General features: G+C 40.7%; 2 protein-coding genes across 2 annotated transcripts; one reads left to right on the top strand and one right to left on the bottom strand.

Annotated features, from left to right (window-relative positions):
• Positions 1 to 2,374: 2,374 nt before the first annotated feature.
• Positions 2,375 to 3,684, top strand: LOC131428595 (CTTNBP2 N-terminal-like protein). The gene is given in 2 exon segments (XM_058592640.1): positions 2,375 to 2,894; positions 2,897 to 3,684. Coding segments are annotated over 2 exon segments (1,308 nt in total).
• A 682-nt stretch (positions 3,685 to 4,366) lies between these two features.
• Positions 4,367 to 13,244, bottom strand: LOC131432428 (thymus-specific serine protease-like). Its single transcript, XM_058598676.1, has 4 exons — positions 13,150 to 13,244; positions 5,663 to 6,106; positions 5,130 to 5,600; positions 4,367 to 5,063 (listed from the first exon to the last, which is right to left on the bottom strand). The coding sequence occupies exons 2-4, from the start codon at positions 6,094 to 6,096 to the stop codon at positions 4,439 to 4,441; spliced, it is 1,530 nt and encodes a 509-aa protein (XP_058454659.1). The 5' UTR covers positions 6,097 to 6,106; positions 13,150 to 13,244; the 3' UTR covers positions 4,367 to 4,438.
• Positions 13,245 to 13,424: the final 180 nt, after the last annotated feature.

Below are 13,424 nucleotides of genomic sequence, written 5' to 3'. Positions count from 1 at the left end.
TTCGCGATGTTGGAAGGTAACCATTTATTTGACTCAACGTTGTTCATCTAGACTATATTTTATTGTTTTGTTAGTTTTCACCCGAAATTAAGTGGCGGCAGACCAGAAGCAAGTAAATATTGTAACAAAACGGGTTCGATTTTGTATTGCGTTGGAGGATGAGAAGTAGGCACAATTATGTATATAGTTTTGGCAATATGTATTAAATCTGTAGCCTGCATGAAATTCGCATGGACGTATACAAATCAATACATTACAGGTAATTCTGTATGAATGGCAACTCTGTTGGTAAATGAAAAAAATAAACACAGTCTAGATGACAGACAGGATGTTTTTGATAGGGTAACGTGGCGCCATCATGACACATGTTAGTACTGTCCCAAATAAAGGAATATTCGAAATGACCGTTAAAATGATTGAAGAATTTAATTTGAGTGTCCTGTCTGTTAGTCTGTGCTTTATCTATGGCTATCCCATTCTACGAAGAAACAAGAGCTCGGTGCACAGGCCTAAGATTTCTACTTCGATTCACTCCAAAACTTGACAAAACATTCTTGAAATGTTTCGTTATGATAAATTATAAAAGAAAAAATATGATTTTTTGAAAATGTTAAACCCTACGGGCTCCCTGGAGTAATTAATTGTTTCCATTGATTTTATAGACAAAAACTTTTAAACGCGTTTTCCTCGAAAGCAGGTTTTGAAAGTCCGTGACAGACCCCAACGTTTTCCTTTTCGTTGTTTGTTACTTTGAGGAAGTTTAACAGCTACGAAATGGCGGATTTTTCGTGAAAAATCGTAGTTTTCACTTTGAACAACCACAAAAAAAAAAATAAACAAAAATCAAAAAGAAACGTTGGGGTCTAGAAAAACTTCTACTCTAACAATGCTGCGTTGGTTTGTACACTTCTAAGTAGTCTGCGCTGAGTTGCAGTGGACACCGCAAATCATGATTTTTAAGAAGCGTTCTAGAAAACACCTCCTCACCGACTTATTTCTCAATATTTTTCCACGAAAAAATTACAAAATGTTGTTCGAATGATGCTTTTTATCATGCAAAACATTTCTGGGAAAAATCGCAAAAATGATGATTTTTTCCATCGATTTTCATCTCGATTAGTGGCACTGTCGTTAATCGATTACAAATTCTCGAGTACTTTAGCCTTCAAATCGATTATTTTGATTAATCGAGTAAAAAAATACATCACTAGTTGGCATCACTGGAAGCGCGATTCGGTGTCCTAGTACTGCTCTCAAAAAAGTATAATTTCAATGTGTTGTTTGATACGTATAGTTAAAAATTAGGTTGAAATAGTTATTTTGAGTATTAGTGCAGGTGTAGCAAGTGTATGTTTAGTAGTGAGAGTGCTATTTATTGAATAATATTGATCCGCGAAACTAAAGATGCTCAAGCGGCGGATACTGTGAATTTGCCGCCCCAAAATTCAACGATGTTAACCTGTTAACCGGTCGAAGCGCCGTCTGCATGTCATTGTCGGTGTTGTTGGATTTCTATGGAATGTGTGAAAGTTTACAAGTCGATCGTGTCATTCAGACTGAAGGTCTAGGATTGGTCTGCAGCGGACCCATTAGCGAGTGTTTTTATTTTATTCTTTCAGATCGATCCTTTTATATTTTTCTTATTTATTATATTTCTCCTGAGTATCGAAATTCAGGTTTTGTTGAGATCATATTGTTTACCAAAAAATATCTGGATCTCTTTCCCTCCATATTAACAAATCTCCTATCCCGTGATACTCGTGGAGATACAGTGGTACCCGCGGTCTCTAGAAACAACGAGTATCGGACAAACTTTTTTCCTTTCCCTCAGTAGCACAGCCTTTGGTCGTAATCAGCGTCGTTATAGATCATTTAATAAAAAGTTGGAATGAGTGGGTATGTACAGTGAAAATGATTTGCTTCTCCCAAGCTTCATTTTCTTGGTTCATTGTACATTTCTACTCAATCGGTCAATCACGAAGTGCAACTACGGGCGATCTACTTCAGCTCAGCGCAGCTCATAAAACTCATTATTCATATATCAGTTTTTCCTAAAACAGAACACAATTTTTTTATACAATCTAGCAATTAGGAACAGTTGAAATCAGGAGTGTCGATGACTTTGACGCAGCTTCTCTGGGTTATTTCTTAATCCCATACGACAAGGACTAAGTATCTTCAAACAAACAATTTTACATATATACTCCGGTCCAGTCAATCGACCTTCATGTTTTCGACTTGAAGGGTGGTGAAATGGTCGTAGAACAGTGGATCAAACATATAAAAGAGGGACATTGTAATATTAGTTTGAATAAAAGTGTGATAAGTATAGAGGTGTTGTCATTTTCAATGGTGTCTCAGTGTATATTTTGGAATGAACACTGCTTCTATCCGAAAGGTACAGCTTTTGTCGCCATCTAAACGTGTTAAAAGTAGCAGTAGTAGTAAGGAAGAAGAGCCGTCATCTCCACCGCCGTCGATGACAACGACGACGACCACGACGGAAGATATGGCAGAGGCGACTGGTTCAGAAAAAAACGAAGATGCTTCAGGACATATTGTCGATCAACCACCAACCAAATTCACAGAAGCTGATCTGCAAGCTATCAAACTAACCAGTGACACACTGAAGCGCAATCCAAAGATGTATTTCAGTAAAACCGATCTACTAAAGCTTCTTAGCTATCTGGAGGGAGAGCTACAAGCCCGAGACGTAGTCATTGCTGTGTTGAAGACGGAAAAGGTTAAACAATTACTGAGTACACCACGATATAGCAAATCTACCAATTTAAATGATCCCCATGCTGCCCTCTATCGGGGTAATCTTGCTTCTAGTGGAAACATCGCCAGTCGACAGTCTTCCATCCAAGCAGCTCATTCCGAACACGAAATGCGACTGTTCAGGAACTGGAAGAAGAACGTCGAAAACACGAGCATACCACCGCTCAAGGTGATGATATCACGTACGGATTGGAAATTGAACGATCAAGGCTGAAACAGGAATTGGACCTCGAGAAGGAACAGCGGAAAGTAATGGAATTAGAGGTGAAAAAAATTGAGGAGCAGTTCGAGGCGGAGAAAAACCGTCGAAAACAAATTGTGCTGCTGTTGCTGGTAGAGCGTAAAAAGATTATAATCAAGTACATTGAAGAACGTAAGCCCAGTGAGGACCTGGCACAGATTCTGTCGGAGGAAAAAATGCGGGTTGATACTATTGCAGAAGGGCTAGAGGAGGAAAGCAAAAATTCACTACGGATGGAGGCAGAACTGGAAACCCAAGCTCATCAGTTCGATATGGAGCGGAAAATATTACATCAAAGTTTAGCTTAGGAAGAGAAAAGGATCAAAGAACAAGATTTAGAAATACAGCAGCTGAAGGCCGAATTGGAACTACTGCGTAAACAGATGGGCACTCGACATCCAATCATTGCTCCGCAATTTCCAACAAAGCTTGGTGGGTTGATGCCGTCTCGACCCTCGATTGGAGGAGTAGCACCAGCGACTGGAATAGCACGTTTGGTGTCTCCGGATCAGTTGATACGCCAAACAGCGATTTCGCAGGTCTCGGTGACATCGCCTCCAAATGGATCGGTGCCAGTTTCGAACTCAGCACTCGCATCCATACGCCTTCACGTCCACGGCCAAGGAAATATACCGCGACGAATGCCTGAAGAAGTGTTGTGACCATTTCTACACAGCTGTGATATTCCCTCGCTATTCTGTTTTGGCCTGGCATCTTGTCACTGCGCCAATGATGTTTTGGAATGGTATAGAGTGAATGGAGTCTATGTTGTACTGGAAGAGACGAATCCACCTAACTTCCCAGAATTGCGACCTATCGAGTGGTATTGGGCTCCCGTGAAGAGAGACTTCTCTCAATAAAAACAATAAGCTTGCAGAGAAGTCTGCACATACCCTAATGACTGGAGTTAATTCAAAAGTTCGTAGTTTCTTCCTAATTGAGTAACTGTAATTAGTTTTAGGATGACTAATAAAGCACAATTAAATGAAGAAAAAAAACTGATGAGCTTGGGTTTCCAATTTTCAGGGAGCTCAATCGGATTCTCACTGTGTAAAGCATATAAGTGATTTTTTTTAAATAAAACCGCATAAATTACCAAGAGAAGACCATAAGGGATTACGAAGCTGCTCAAAGCACCTCTATAGATTGAATGCTACTTGCTGATCACTTTTATAAATTGATTAAACACATTGAAATCTCTACTTGGATATCTGTTCTCAGTACAATTAGGTTCGAAACTGGCATCAAATAAACGGTTTAACTGCAGTTAGGGTGGATTCAGCATCTAACGAAAACTACAACGGTGTGGAATGTTTGGCTGAGATCAGAATAATATCCGAAGAATTAGTGGTAATGTTTATAAATTTATTACTTTATAATACACTGCCAAATACACATCGGTAGTATTGTAGTTTTTTACGGGTTTTCAAAAGGATCTATTGGAAACAGATAACCAGCGAGCTTTGCCTTCAAATTACGCTTAGCCTCCAGAAGCTCAGGGGCATCGTCCTCAGAAGTGGCATATACATCGGCACTACCCAGTTGATTGGGAATTACAACTGAAGTGGCATCCAACGTGAGGTTACGGGTAATACTGATCGTCCTCCAGGGATCGGCTCCTCCGTTGACGAAATGTGTAAAACTGGACCCCGGGTTGGCACCACCGAAGCGATTGTTCGCACGATCGACAGCTCGGCCGATCGTTTCACCAGTAATCCATTCACCAAAGACTCGGCGACACATTTCAATGAAGAATTCGATATTGACACGATCACCAAACGGCTGGAAGGGTGAATCCGTGGTGAAGAACCAACCAAATTCACTGCATTCCTGATACAACGCCTGACGGCCACCGATTAGATTGGAGAGCGAATCCCATTCTATGTTTTGCAATTTTTCTACAGTCACTTCCGGATCCGACACTAGACATTCATCATCATCATCACCCCATCTGTTGTTGAACCAGTTAGCGAAAGCATCAACTGCGGTATCTCCATCTGCACTGGTTATATCCTCACACACACTGGCAAAATCATCAAGACTACAATAGAAAGCAGGAATCAGAAATGTTATCGGTTAAATAATATGCTTCGAATGTTGGACTTACTTTTTTCTGGCAATAGTGAAAAGTTCTATTGAACCCATCAGAGTAAAGAACAGATATTGCACCTGAAATTCGTTTTCCGGATCAATTTCGTGACAAATATTGAGCTTCTCGAACAGCACATCAGCTCTTCCCAGATCGATCAGATTTTGCATCACGTGGAAAGCAACAAATATTTCATTGTAACATTGCGGACTACCGTGGTTGATCAACGTTTCACCCCAAGCCTCCGAAAAGGCTTCGAAATTCATGATAGCATTCATGTATCCACTTGAAGCCCAAGCTACGTTTCCTAAATGAGGATACCGGATACGGAACCACGCCGCTAAACCACCGCCATACTCGGCTCCAGCAACCAGAACTCGAGCAGTAGGATCCTCCAGGACTTCATTTCTCAAATATGTCACGAATTCAGCCAAATCGGCCAGTACCTGATCGGCGTTCAACAGTCTAAGATTTTCAGTGCTCACATCCCTATAATAAGGAAATGGTAAATTTAAAGAAGCCTAAGTAAACATGCGAAATCATTAACATACTCGGTAATCCGACTATTTCCGTAGAACCGGGTCTCGAAACCATATACCGCTCCGTTCATTTCCCGTCCCATCTCGTACAGAAGTGTCTGTTCGTCAATCATCTGCGGATAGAGTGGACGATATCCAGCCAGGAAAATAAGGATGGGTCCTCCGGGCTTATAGTAGTCGGTGACGGAAAAGTATCGCAACGTCCATTGTTCTGTGTTTTGAAGATTGAAGTGATCGACTTGCGTAGTGAAGAAATTCTCAACCACCACCGCTTTGTCGGGGGTGTTACTTGCTGTCGGTTTGCGTGGTTGCTCTGGTGCAGCACTTCTCGTCAGCAGTTGTAGGAAAATGTCCCGTTGATTTTTTTTGTTTGGCTTGACTTGACGGTGCACTCCTGCGGCAACCACAGTCACTAGGACCAGTGCGATGAGGACAAGTGTCCGCATTATGAAATTCCTGGAAAATAAATCATTTTTTTTATTCTTCGGTAATTTTTTTTTGTTCTAAATCTGATACATTTCTCATGATCAGTGTGGCAAGTGACCAGATAAACCGGGAAAAAGTCGGGAATTTGGTATAATCGAACCAAAACATGGTTCTATATTGCATTATCCTTTTGGAAATTGGGCCGACACTCCATGTTTCATCCAACGATTTTTAAGGGTTTACCACTGCAAAAATTACTTTAAAAAACAATATCCATAATTTTTAATGTGGAACACATTTTTGTTTTCTATATAGGCGTGCAAACTAGAAACTCAAGAAAAATACACGTAGAAATGTGGTCAGGTTTTGAACAATTACAGCTCAGTTAATTTTATATAAATTATTAATATTATGTCACCATTTGATTGGAAATATTTCTACGTATTGATTTGAATGTTCATAGGCATGTATTTTTAATTGTGTATCATTGAAATGTTTATTAATAGCTAGCAGTGTCGTATTTTGTCTGCTAAAAATCTCCGGCATACTGGATTTCCCTGCCATAGTCGACGGTTTTGAAGGAGTAAACAATATATCAATAGGAAAGCATTGCTCTGATTGGTCAATCGTTGCAAAAGCGAAGCTGTTGGAAGCACGCGAATCTATAAATAGAAGCGAAATTATAGCTAACGTTTCAGTCCTACGCGTAGCATGCTAGAGGTAGGTTGTTGCTAGACAGCAAGGCAAAAAGTGTCATAAAACGATTTGAAGCTTTAATTGGTATGCTCTGATCTTGTGTCATGCAAGTTCGGATGAAATTCCATGTTATGTCGTTTCGCCTGAGAAATTGACAACTACCCCACGGTAAATTTGGAGTGCATTAGATTAATTTCCAATTTATATAAGATGAACTCGATTAATAATAAGAAACTCGCTTCAACCGAAATCGCAGAATGGTTGTAATGGTAGAGAAACGCTATAAAAATAACTGCTTGCATACAAAACTTGAACACAAGTTTGGCGAAGAGAAGCTTAAATATCGATATCCGTATCGCAAGCTTAAATATCGATATCCGTATCGTGTACAAACATATAATTGCATACATTTGGGCTATTGGTTTAATTTTGTCGGCTACAAAACAAATACAAATCACGACAAATAAAGTCTATATTCTGGGTTCGCGTGTTCGGTTTTGGTTCCTAATAAAGTTCAATCTAAGCAGACTCTCATGCATTTGCGAATTCAAAAGTGTGACGATTGATTGAACTGTTTGATTGTAGATCATTAGAAATTTTGGTTGCCTTGTTCCACATCAATGACTCGAACAACCCCATGGGGCTGATCCTTGTAGTTTTTTAAGTTTGGTAATGATTGCCCTAATTCCATCATAGTCTGTTATGTAATAGTAATTATAGTAATGTCATCTTGCTACAGTACTTGTGTTATGTTCATATTTGTGTAAGATATAGATTTGAATAGGACTCACAAAATGATAAAATTATCGACCTTTACTTCATCCACCGTTTGCAGGGAAGCGGGTTTCTGAGGACTAGTACAGATTCAGAATATGTTTTGATTTGTTCAAAAAATCTATGTTTCATTTAAAGGTCCTCAATTATGAATTCCATAATAGGATCACAAGAATTTGGTTTCAACGAAGGAGTAGTTGAATATAACATATAACTAATACAATTAATCATTGCATTATTTGAAATTCTTGATGTTTTTGGTAGATGATCTAGATAAAAGTCTTTTTTAGAAATGGGCTCACTACAACCGCTAGAACCAATTGTAAAAGGGTTTCTATTAGAAGATAAACTAGTTGGGCTATTCGGAAATAAAACTGACGAGAAAAGAATGGAAAATTCATTATGCAACATGTGTTATTTTGAGGTTTGGCTAAGAGCCGTTTTATGATTTATGGTTTCCAATCAAAGCATGAAAACTCATCTGAGGGTTTCGTTCATTGAATAGACGCGTCTGCAAGTGAATTACCACAAGTTCAACAACGATAAGTGACGATATTGTGTTAAGTATGTAATGCCATTATTCCAATCGAACTGAAATTTCCACTTTCACTTCCGGAAGAAACGCTCAGTACGAAATGCTTTGAAATTAAGGGTATAGAATGTTGTTGGTTTTCGAGAGCGAGAAGCATCCATTTTAGGAATTTTGGAAGAACACTCCGGTTACTCAAAATCAAAACCCATAGATGACTTAAATAATGCTTTTACTTTTATTGTATGCACTAGTAATAATGAATATTTCCTTTTTATATGTCACAAGATATCAACTAGCTGAAGATCAAGGGCCGTTTCTTCAATTACAGCATCATCAACGTGCACTGCCCACATGAGACGAGACCCGATGACGAGAAGGAAGCATTTTACGCGCAGCTGGAACGAACCTACGACAGCTGTCCACGGCGGGATGTAAAACTTGTCATCGGCGACATGAGCAGGCCGGGAGGCAATGTACAGGCCTGTGATCGGGCTGGAGAGCCAGCACGAGGTAACAAACGACAACGGCCAACGATACGTGAACTTTACAGCCTCCCGAGGAAGCATTTGTACTGCAGAGGAATACGCGGAACAACTGGAGCTAGTGCTACCAACGGAAGAGCAACTTGGCGAGGCGACTCTTGAAGACGGCTGGAGGAATATAAGGTTCGCCGTAAGTAGCACAGCTGCAACCGTTCTAGGTACGAGGTTATCGAATCGAGAAAATGACTGGTTTGACGGCGAATGTCAGCAGTTGGTCGAAGAGAAGAATGCAGCAAGGGCGAGGATGCTGAAACACCGCACTAGAGCGAACTAGGAACGATACTGACAGGCACGGAACAGACAGAACACGGTTTTCCGTAGGAAAAAGCGCCACCAGGAAGACCAAGATCGCGAAGCGATGGAACTGCTGTATCGCGCAAATGATACACGGAAATTCTATGAGAAGTTGAACCGCTCACGTAGAGGCTTCACGCCACAGGCCAAAATGTGCAGAGATATCAGTGGTAACCTTCTCACGAACGAACGTGAGGTGATCGACAGGTGGAAGCAGTACTATGACGAGTATCTGAATGGCGAATCACAGGATACAGAGAACGACACAGGAATTAATCTGGGTGCACGCTCAGCCGACGACAGATTCCCAGCACCTGATCTGACGGAGATAAGTGAGGAGATCGGCAAGCTGAGGAACAACAAAGCCGCGGGTAATGACCAGTTGCCAGGCGAGCTGCTCAAACATGGAAAAGAGGCACTGGCTAGAGCGATGCACTGGATGATTTCTAAGATTTGGGAGGAGGAGATTCTACCGAAGGAATGGATGGATGGAGTGGTATGTCCCGTCTACAAACAGAGCGATAAGCTAGACTGTTGCAATTACCGTGCCTACAAGGTACTCTTCCAAATCCTTTGCCGTCATCTGTCACCAATAGCTAAAAAATTCGTAGGGCCGTACCAAGCGGGATTTACTGGAGCTCGCGCCACTACGGATCACATATGCGCGATAAGACAAGTACTCCAGAAGTGTCGTGAATACAACGTACCCACGCATCACCTATTGATTGACTTCAAAGAGCGGCATACGACACAATCGATCGAGAACAGCTATGGCAGATAATGCGCGAATACGGTTTCCCGGATAAACTGACGCGATTGGTCAAAGCAACGATGGATAGAGTGATGTGCGAGTATCTGGAACGCTCTCGAGTCCCTTCGAATCTCGGAGAGGGCTACGGCAAGGTGATGGACTCTCTTGTATCTTGTTCAATATTGCCTTGGAAGGTGTGATTCGAAGAGCGAGGATCGACACGAGTGGCACGATCTTCCGAAAGTCCGTACAACTTTTTGGCTTCGCTGGCGATTTGATACTGTGACACGTAACCTTGAGAATATGATGGAAACATACATCGAACTGAAGGCCGAAGCTAGGTGTATCGGACTGGCCATAAATGCGTCGAAAACAAAATACATGAGAGGAAGAGGCTCTAGAGAAGCAACACTACGCCTCCCACCACGAGTATTGATAGACGGTGACGATATCGAGGTGGTTGACGAGTTCGTGTATTTGGGCTCACTGGTGACCGCCGATAATGACATCAGCAGAGAAATTCATAGACGTATTTTGGCAGGGAATCGTACGTACTTTGGACTCAGAAACCTTCGATCGAGAAAAGTACGCCAACGCACGAAATTGACCATCTACAAAACGCGCACTAGACCGGTTTTTCTCTATGGTCACGAGACCTCGACTATGTTGGCTGAGGACCAACGCGCCCTCAGTGTTTTCGAAAGGTACTGAGGCCCATCTATGGCGGAGAGCAGATGGAAAACGGAACGTGAAGACGGCGTATGAATCACGAATTGCAACAGCTGCTAGGAGAACCACCTATCGTACGGACAGCTAAAATCGGACGTCTACGATGGGCTGGGCATGTCATAAGGATGTCGGACGAAAATGGTTCTTGAATCTAATCTGACTGGTACAAGAAGAAGAGGAGCGCAGCGAGCAAGGTGGATCGATCAAGTGGAGGGTGATCTCAGAAGCATTCGTGCCTTGAGTGGCTGGCGACGAGCAGCCATGGAACGAGTTATGTGAAGACGCATGCTTGATACAGCAAAGGACACCCCAGGCCTATAGCTGTTAGGTAAGGTAATGTATATGTTCACTGAGATCAATTGATTTTACACAAAAAAAACAATCGAAGGGTTTCGTCTAACTTGCAATGTTTAAGTCCTTATCAACATCGCATGACTTCCATATCTCGACAGCGGGACCGATTTTTATTTGGAAGAAGTGTTATTTTTCTCTGGTTCGCCTTCTCAAAATGAGCCAAAATTGTTTAACATAATCATTTTAACTCTATACCATCGGAATTATGTTTAGCAATTTACGATCAAATTTTCAGTAGTATGAGAATCGTAAATAACGAAAAAAAATATTTTCTAAAACTCGTGAAAATTGGCCCGGAGGGCCAAGTGTCATATACCATTCGACTCAGTTCATCGAGTTGAGCAATGTCTGTGTATGTATGTATGTATGTGTGTGTGTGTCAAATAATCTCACTAGGTTTTCTCGGAGATGGCTGAACCGATTTTAACAAACTTAGATTCAAATGAAAGGTCTCGTAGTCCAATACGGAATTCCTGAATTTCATCCAGATTCGACTTCCGGTTCCGGAGTTATAGGGTAAAGTGTGTTAAATATTGTACACCGTCACTTAAACCGGCGAAACAAAAAACGTAAAAAATTTTCTACACTGGACTCTAGACCGTTATTCCCAATCTTAGGATCAATTGAAAGATCTTATGGTCCTACCAAAAATTACTGCATATTTACGGATGCAACAAACATTTAAATCGTCATTTAGAGTGCGTAGGGTAACAGAGGTATTTTGGCTACTTCATATATTTTGGCCCACTTAACAAACTTTATGGATTTAATCGATATTGAGTAACCCATGTTGCATCAATCTGAAGCTAATCACATTGAATTATCCATTGCGGAAGGGGTTTTCAAAGATATTTCAACATTTGATGGATATTTTTACAAAGTGGGCCAAAATAAAATCAATCCTAAAGTGGGCCAAAATACCTCTGTTACCCTACTAGTAGAGTTTGTATGTCATGTTAGTTGGTGGCCGTACAAACCGACTTTGATTATACCGGTTCTCGGGTTCCGGTGTCGGAAGTGCATATAATAGTGAACCCACTTCGTTTTCTACGCAATCAAAGCACTGTTTAATTCTGTATGTTATGCACAAACAATCTCTTGGTTTCTTTCAAAAATCGAAGAGAAAATTTTTGAATAGAATACCACAATATTATATACATGAAAAAGGCATCATTACACCACTAGGTGGATTAAAACAGGTTTTTTAATAAAATTCCGGTTCTTTTTTTATCATAAGGTACATTTTGCTGAGTCGATTACCGAGCACTCAGCTCAGCAAATTTCGGCATTTTTTTGCCGAGATTCAGTAATCAAATTTAAGTCTGCAAAATCAGGATCCAGGATAGATCTCTGATCCTCCGAAGATTAGTTAAGAATATAAGCTCAGAAAGCATGTCTAAAGTGTACGTGTAGAATTCACACCCAAAAATTCAGATCCAGAGTTAATGTTCAGAATTGAGATCCAGAATTCATTTCCAAAATCCAAGTGCAGAGTCCAATTTCATAATTCATGTCCGAAATCCAGTTCCAGAATTCATGTTCAAAATACATTTCCAGAATCCAAGTACTGATGCAGAATCTAAGATTTGTGTCCAAAATTCAGCTCCTGAGTTCATGTCCAGAATCCTACTTTCCAGAACTCAGGTCTCAATCACAGGTCCGGAAATCAGATGCAGAATCCAGGTCCTGAATTAAAGCTCTGAACCCAGGTCCAGAATTTATTATCAGACGCTAGAACCAGAACCAAGTCTAAAATTCAGTTTCTGATCCAGAATTCATTTGCAGAATCCTACTCCAGAATACAGAACTAAAATTCATGTTCAGAATTCAGATACAGAATACAGTCCTAGAATTCTGGTCCAGAACCCAGACTCCCAATTCAGGTCCATAATTCAAGTCCAGAAACCGGATGCAGAAAAAAAATTGAAAATGTTACTTGAGATAACCTTACAGGAAAATTCAATAATGTGTGTTCGTCTTTATGGTGTTTGTTAAAAAATTGGAGCGAGCGATTATTTTTGAGTTCGCCTCGGGCGCCAGAAATGTTCACTACGCCTCTGGCCCTACACAATGAAACTTATACTAAAACCAACTCATCTTCGAACACCAGCATTAGCTCAATTTCATTCCTAAGAAATTATTCATGCACAACGTTAAAAAAAACGATGGTTTTCACGTACGACACGTGTGAATACGTTTGAAGTTCCGTTGAAGTTGACAGAAGCTAACGCATCATATGAATCGTCTTTTCAGACTGCAGTAACAAGAGTTTGTTTTACTAGAATCACAACACTCAAAACGGGCCGGAATTAACGAGCTTCTCACACTGTTACTTAGAAGCAGTTACTAGCAACACGGCTGAAAACGTACTCCACAAAACACTTTGCACTTTTTTGCCCACCTTTTCCGGGTTTCTTGGGTATTCCTTTGAATAAATATGCTCTGCTCCTCCCGGGATGATTGATGAAAACCAACTCAGCTCCGGGAGCGTAATTCGGTAGCATTTTATACCACCGACTTATCAATCGAAAATGTTGAATGTCGAAGGCCTATTGCACTTGATGACGTTAATTTCCTTTGATTGGGTGATTAGATGTGCGAGCCCAAATCTACTCTTGGGCTAAAGATATGGAATCCAAATCTTTTCAACGCCAGGTAACAACTGATTCAAAAGCT

Source organism: Malaya genurostris, chromosome 2 (genome assembly GCF_030247185.1).
Source record: "Malaya genurostris strain Urasoe2022 chromosome 2, Malgen_1.1, whole genome shotgun sequence".
Classification (NCBI taxonomy): Eukaryota; Metazoa; Arthropoda; class Insecta; order Diptera; family Culicidae; genus Malaya; species Malaya genurostris.
The sequence above is the reverse complement of the archived record's forward strand: the minus strand, read 5'-3'. Positions and strand labels throughout refer to the sequence as shown.

Excerpts from the sequence above, each read along its gene's own strand:
- LOC131432428 (XM_058598676.1), bottom strand. The coding sequence starts at position 6,096 with ATGCGGACACTTGTCCTCATCGCACTGGTCCTAGTGACTGTGGTTGCC. Across the intron at positions 5,601-5,662 it reads GGAAATAGTCGGATTACCGA|GGATGTGAGCACTGAAAATC; the intron begins GTATGTTAATGA and ends TCCTTATTATAG. Across the intron at positions 5,064-5,129 it reads TTCACTATTGCCAGAAAAAA|TCTTGATGATTTTGCCAGTG; the intron begins GTAAGTCCAACA and ends TTTCTATTGTAG.